The 7,951-nt window shown below is 26.6% G+C and overlaps 1 protein-coding gene across 1 annotated transcript; it reads left to right on the top strand.

The window, feature by feature from the left end:
* Positions 1 to 2,863: 2,863 nt before the first annotated feature.
* On the top strand, positions 2,864 to 7,152 carry LOC105460608 (reticulon-1-A). The gene is made up of 4 exons (XM_011707095.1): positions 2,864 to 3,006; positions 5,804 to 6,011; positions 6,727 to 6,935; positions 7,019 to 7,152. Exons 1-4 carry the CDS (start codon positions 2,949 to 2,951, stop codon positions 7,126 to 7,128), a joined length of 585 nt encoding a protein of 194 aa, XP_011705397.1. The 5' UTR covers positions 2,864 to 2,948; the 3' UTR covers positions 7,129 to 7,152.
* The last annotated feature ends 799 nt before the right edge of the window (positions 7,153 to 7,951 follow it).

The raw sequence follows: 7,951 nt of genomic DNA, 5'->3' as shown, positions 1-7,951 counted from the left end.
CTAAATATTACTATTTAAATTACATCGCTGTTTTTTTGTATCTGCTAAAAAATTGTCTGTCAGACGTAGAATTTATAGCAGCAATATTCTAAGAATATATGCAAGAAAATATAAGTCTTATAACCAAATATGATTGGAGTCTGGATTGGAATCTGGATTGATTAAACGTCATAGAGGAATTTTCTTACTAAATTTGATAAATAGTTCAGATATAATTTCTGTCTCTATTATCTATACTAATTAAATACAAAATATATGTAGTATCGCAGTTATTAATCACTTATCCGTTTTAGCTAATTTTTCGTACCTAAATAATTTTCGTTATAATTGCAAGATTACTTTTTTCAGTGGAGAATCTAGCGTGTCTCATCCTGTACATACATATACATACAACGTATAATATATTTTATACATACATATGTAATGGACTTTAGCATATCAATTAAATTATCTCGGTTATTTTCTGTTTTAATAAAAAATATTTGAAATAAAATGATTCACATTTCAGTTTTAAAAAAACAATATACGCAACAATTTTTATTATTCGTTTTTCTACGAGATATTGACATCATTGATATTTTTTAGCTGAAACTATTAGTTTTTTTTACATATTCGAAATTTCTAATTATTTTATATATAATGTAATTTTGTATTTAGAAAAAGATTGAAGTTAATAAAAAATGTTTTATTAAATGTTGTAATTAATTTGTGAAATATTCTATACTTTATTTTGATATATACTTTGATATACCTACTTACTTTATACGACATAAATATATGAAAAATCTCACGCGCATAAACGCACACAACTGCATAGAGTATATAAATACGTAAATATCACATGCATAAAAAATGAATAAATATAAGGCTTGCTTATAAATATTAATGCTTGTTTGATATATTAGCTTGACAAATAAAGGTCGACGGTAAATATCAAAAGAGGCATATGGATAATGTGCCATTATACATACACGTAACAGCCATGGATATCTTTATTAAACCATTTCAAAATTATGGAACGATTACGTGGCTATTCGAATTTATCCTCTTTGTGACATTACATTTACGGCAGATTAAAAGCGTCCACTATCAATCAATTGATACTCGTCATTTATTTTTCAATGTTGATAACAAAGCTTAGGTATTCGTTTCATGTCAAGAATACGCGGAGTATCCAATCGAAACAGAACATTTCAACTGTATTAAAATCGCATACAGATATATAGACGTGATTTTAGATTTAATTCCGTTTTTTTGATAAGCTTCGTACGAGAATTCAAGAACTCTTTCAATAAGGAAATTACCGATTTGCCAGTAGATTCACAGTAAGGGAATATTAACAGTATATTAGTAATAGATTCGAAGAGAATATTGCAGTAGATTAACTATGACTGCATTCAGCTCGTGATCTACTTGTCGACATAATCTGAAATATATCATTTAATCCTTTGCTGCAATGTACATACATAGTATTTCACAGTGTTTCATATATAGGACATCTCTTTTCTTTTTGCAGTTTTTACATATTTTTACGCATTTCATAATTGATTTATGTAACATATTTAACACATTTACATTCCTGAGACATATATGTACACATAAATAATATAAATATGTAATTATTTTGTATTAACAATAAATTATAAATAAAATATTTATCAAAATAAATACTTAAAAAAATGTATGCTGGAATAAAGAAAATAATCATGAAAATCTTTACATCAAGGTTTTTGAGATCGATAATTTCAAATCTGTATTCAAAATTAAAAATAGATTCAATATGGCGGACAAGAAGAATTTAAGAATAAAACAAAAAAAATTCAAATAAACTCAATTTATCATACCCTTATCGTTAGTTCTAATAAAAATTTAACTTCTTATTTTCAAAATTTGAAATTTAAAATAGCAGATTTAACATATATGACATCTAAAATATATGATTAAAAAATTTGAATAATTATACTTACAATTGGATTATATTTATATTCGAGACTTCTCGTTACATCCTCGTCGTTGATTCTAAGTTACAATAAGCTCGAGACTTTTTCATTAAAAAATATTAAAGATTTTTTTCGATATTTTATTTTAAATTTTCAAATTTTGACAAATATAAATTTGAAATCAGAAGTTTAAACATTCTTCATGTTATAAATTTCAGTTTTTAATTTTCAAAAATTTAAATGCTATCTCATTTTAACTTAAATTGCGACTTTAATTTGTAATTAGCGATTAGAAAAATTCCCAGATACTAAGAATTAAAAAAATGTTTGTACAAATAAAATTTGTGCAGCAATGTATGTACAAATAAAATTTGTAGGTTAAGTGCTTACGAAATGGTTGCTCATTCTGTTCGCTTCTTATCATCAATTTACCATATTCTATTAGTACATTCTGCTAGTTATATCTGCTAGGACATTTTGTTGACAAAATATGTAATAGACACTTTTATAAAATCTGTTTCCGTTAATTCTGGCTATTTTAGGTTGGTAACACTGAGTGCACTCGTTTGCAAACAGCTTGGTGGTCGGTGGCAATGGTAGAGACCGAACAGAATTGGCGTCAAATTCTGCTCGGTTCATCCGCTATATCTAGCATCATATTTTGTTAAGCAAACTGTTGCATTTTCACCAGTATTTAACTTAAAAAATTGCAATACTTGCATCATATATCTGCAAGTTTTCCGATAGAATTTATAGGAGATGCAATTGTACATACATACAATCCGTTTTGAGACAAAATCGACGTCTGAATAGTTACGTCCCTGCTCCACGTTCGCCAGTTTCCTCCCGTTCCGTTTTCCCCCCACTTTCTCTCTCCCTTTCTTTCTTTGTCGCTATCAATGAAGCTGTCCTCTCGCATATCCTGAATAATGTTGGAACAGTCGCGTGTGTGACTACCGACCGCGCAGATACCCTCGGCTCTAACGGGAAAAGTGACGCTTTATAAGGATGGTACGAAGGAATATTCAGAGAGGACACGTGCAAGTTCTCCCAGAGCGCGGTCCTGGTAAGTTCTGCGTTCCTATGTATCTCTATGCAATCCTCTGATTGCGGAAGTAGTTCAAGTAGCTAACCCGGCATATATTGGCGATCATTGATCCGGGACCATATGGTTGGTAACGTGTAACACTTGTCCTATTCCTTTCGTATAATGATCATAAAAAGTTTCCTGTGTCCTGCGGCTGTAATATATTCAGAAAAGATTGTATTGTTAATTAAGCCTACTTTAGATATACTTCACAACTTCCTATTTATAATTTTATGTATTTTGTAATATTATGTATCTTGTAATGAAAATTATTTGAAATAATGGAATATGCGCATATATATAAATGCATATATTAAATACGTATTAAAATGCACATATTAAATTATAAATAGAACTCTGTCCTGTGAATTCTGATTCAAATTACAAATTAAAAAAGTTTAATAAAAAATTAATAAATTTTAAAGAATTTTGAAATTGTTTTATTAAATATAAAAAAGATATTGATGATATTTTTTTTTAAGTAGTGTGTGTATGTGTATGTGTAACCTAGTATTATATATATATATATATATATATATATATATATATAATAGGTTAAGATATCATCAATATCTTTTTTATATTTAATAAAACAATTTCGAAATTCTTTAAAATTTATTAATTTTTTATTAAACTTTTTTAATTTGTAATTTGAATCAGAATTCACAGGACATATTATATTATATTACATATATATATTATATTATATATTATATTAATTATATATATATATTATATTATATTACATATATATATATGTATATATATATATATATATGTAATATAATATAATATATAAAACTATTTTAAGCAATCTATAATCGCTTTTGTTAAACCATGCTTGGAATTGACTGAACCAGTTACTAATGGGAACTTGTTTCAATTACAACTTTCCAAACCGGTTGATATCTAACTATTAATTTTTCGATTGTATGGGATTCGCTCATAGTAAATAATATAAAGTTATGCTAATATATTACGCGTTGTATTATTAATTGTGTAACAGTTCAGTCTCACAATTAGTGCATAATAATATATATTAGTATATAATATATTATAGTAAAAATGATATATAATATTTTTCTTAATACATATTGTACATAATATACCATAAAAACATATACAGATTATATCTTTAAAAAGCCACAAATGTACAGACAAATATTTTTATTATATAAGATCTTTATATAGGATATCGTGAAAATGTTCAATCTTCTTTTAACGAAATATTTTTTAGCTAACTTGAGGTCATTTTGTTTAATACAAAATCAACATTAAATAATATTATATTAGAAAAAGTAAAAAGATTTTTTTTAAATTTAACTTTAGAGTTTTAAAAATCGAGTTTATTTTAATAATTAAATTTAAAGTTTAGTTATAAAGCGCTATAATTCTGTAAAATATAGAAAACAAGTAATATGTATAAATTAAGAATTTTTTCTTTCATATAATTATTTAAAAGATTAATTTTAAATAATTGTTATTAAAAGTTTATATATTTTAGTTTTCTGAGGTATTTTTGTGCTTTATAACAAAAATTAATCATACGTAAAAAATAATTTTTATAAAATATATAATATACAATAAAAGGTAGAGATTAAAATTATATAATAACCATTTTATTTCCCTATGAAACAAACATGATTTCTATTTATCATTTAATATTTCTAATATGATATTTGTAACAAGGTATATTGGAAATTGCGCAAAAATAATATAATTAAAGCTACTAAAAATATAAGTTGATATAAATTTTCATTCAAATTGGAAATTTTTCTTATCATGTTTTATCTTATCCACGTTTTGGTATAAGATATTTAATGCTCCAATTAAGTCCTTAAACACACTTTACATTATATCACACATTTTTTTATGTATTTTTGCGTATCGATTATTTCCAAGTCATATTTTCTTCGATAAACTCACATTGAGATATGTTACTGCAAATTACATATTGCAAAGATTTTATACAAAAATTGGAAGTTATTCAGTATTATTGAATACAAAACTAAAGGTTTTTTTGTTTTATTGCATTGAAAAGTATAGATTTAGAAATCTTCTAGATTGATTGAACTAGGTTTACAAAAATAAACGATAAAGTAAATCACACAGCTGTACTCATATTTATTATTATTATTATTATTTGTTAAATTTTAATTGTTTTACGTTTTACGTTTCCACGTTGTACAAAATTGACTTTAATTTGCAGATAGCAACTGAATATTATCTGTGCAAATATTTTGTATTTGCAGATATATAAAATATACGAAGTTACACACAAAAAAGATCATCTACAGAATTATAATTATCAAGTGATTTTGAAGATATCTTGAATGGTAAACATCTTTTTTCTGATAAAAACATTGTCGGATATCTTCTTAATACTTTTTTTTTAAGAATATTTGAATGTTATCTGTATTAACATCAAATTTTACTTTTTAAAAAACTTCTATTAAACAATAAGACTTAAAATTAATTAATTAAAGAATCTGATAATGCAAAATCGATGAAAGTTATCGATGGAAGTAATAAAGAATCGATATATGTTATTTAATATAGAATTTATATTTATCAAGAAAAAAATTATATATTTTAACATAAATAATATATGTATATATGCATATTCTTGTATTAAATAATACAATTTTAATATGTCAACATAGTGAAATTGAAAAAAAAAAAGTGATTATTGAATGGGATATATTTGCGGTCTCGTATCAATTTGATTTTTTCTTGTCTTTTTTTTTGTAAAGTCTTTATTTGTTTCTGTTTACAGTGGCAGCTCTGATATACTGGCGCGATCCAAAAAAATCGGGAATCGTGTTCGGCACGATACTAGGTGTGCTTCTGTCATTGGCCTATTTCAGTCTGATTAGCGTGCTGGCTTACATGTCACTTCTCGCCCTTAGCGGAACTATTCTTTTCCGTATCTATAAAACTGTTCTTCAAGCAGTTCAGAAGACTTCAGACGGCCATCCATTCAAGTAAGTGTAAAATGATGAGAAATCTTTTAGGAACATTACATATATTCTTTTTTATTGATGTTTTCTTTGATAATTTTTAACATATTTTCAGAAAAGGTATATGTATAATTGCACAATTTTTTTAAAATTAACAATGTATTTTTTTTACATTAATTAATTTATTCTGTGCATAAAAGTATTAAGGTATGGTTATCACAAAATTAATAGTTTATGAAGTACTTTATATTGTATGTCAAAATGTGTCAAAATAAAATATAAAATATCTCATGATTATTGATTTTTTGATAATATTACTTTAATATTTTACATGTATATGTATATGTATAGAATAACTAGTTTCATGTGTAAAAAATCATATAATTGCATTTAAAAAATGGCGCTAGTCATTATGTGACCTTAAAAAATCAATTTTTTCAAAAATTAATTTTAGCATTGTTTGTTCTCTTCTAGACCATACAATTTTTTGGTTTAAAATATTTTTCCCAAAATTGAAAACAAAAAATTTTGGGGGATAATTGTTTAAAAAGGGACACTGTATACATAAAATAATGTAAACGCAAATAAAGTAAAAATTAATATTATGTAATATTTTTAATTATAAAATAAATTAATATAATAACATTTAAATATTTCTAATGCTGAAACAACCTTGTTAATTTTTTCTTACCGTAATTTTGAGTAAACTTTGCTTTACTCAAATTATCATCTGTTGTAGGGACATTCTTGATCTGGATTTGGCATTACCAGCTGAGAAAGTGCACGAAGTCGCAGACGTCGCGGTTGCACATGCTAATGCTGCTGTTAGTGAACTGCGCAGACTTTTCCTCGTTGAAGATTTCGTCGATTCTCTCAAATTTGGCGTTTTGCTATGGTGTCTCACTTACGTGGGTTCTTGGTTCAATGGCATGACTCTCATTATAATCGGTAAATTTCCTTGCATATTGTACAATATTGCTATCACTACTCACATAGAATCGATTCTACAATCGGTTAATTTTATTTTTCAGGAGTGGTTGCTCTTTTTACGCTGCCTAAGGTTTACGAAACAAACCAGGAGCAGATCGATCAGAATTTAGCTTTGGTACAGGCGAAGATCAATGAAATTACCGCCAAGTAAGTTGAGCGGAGATTTACTTAATTTATGAAACATTTTACAAAGTGCATTTACAAAAAACAATGCAATAAGATTTTTCTTTATTTTCTTTTTTTATTAAAAAATTTAAAATATGTCGCATTAAGGGGATCTTAAACCCGAGATAAACTCCAAAAATTCGCTGTTTTACCGACGATTTGTGAGTATGTATGCGTGCGATATTGATGTGGTAATATGTAGTGATGTGTTCATGTTTACCATATCGATATCTCACGCACACATCGTAACAAATTTTCAAGAACATATATCTTTTTTATTAGGCATCCAAGCTTAATTTTATGAACTCAACATTGTTTGCACATGTAATTCGTAGTTCCGGCTGGTATCATTTTGTACCAACAAACTGCCAAATTGTTGTACGAAGCAAATATTGGCACATGTGACAGCTCTAAACGCCATGTTGGACTAAGAAAAAGTAACGGAGATCTAAATTTCATAAATTTTTTGCGTTCTCAGCATAATCTCTATTAGCCGGAACTACATTGATGCCTATACTTTAATCGTAGAGAAGGATTTTTTAATCTGTTGCCTTTAATTATGGAAAATTTCCTTTTCCACGATTAAAATACACATGCTAATGCATCTGGCTCTGGTGTGTTTTGTACCAAAAACGGGAAAAAATGAAATAATTACAGATTTCGTTATCCATTTTAACCTCAACATGGCGACTAATGCTATCAATTTACCAAAACGTTTACTTCGTGGAAAAGTTAGGCAGGTTATATACTCGAAATGAAGGCAGAGCCAGATGTGCAATAAAGAAATGAGTATATGTGAGTCGTTAGAA

Source organism: Wasmannia auropunctata, unplaced genomic scaffold (assembly GCF_000956235.1).
Source record: "Wasmannia auropunctata unplaced genomic scaffold, wasmannia.A_1.0 LD318882.1, whole genome shotgun sequence".
NCBI lineage: Eukaryota > Metazoa > Arthropoda > Insecta > Hymenoptera > Formicidae > Wasmannia > Wasmannia auropunctata.
Note: the sequence above shows the minus strand (reverse complement) of the source record. Positions and strands in the feature narration are given on the sequence as shown.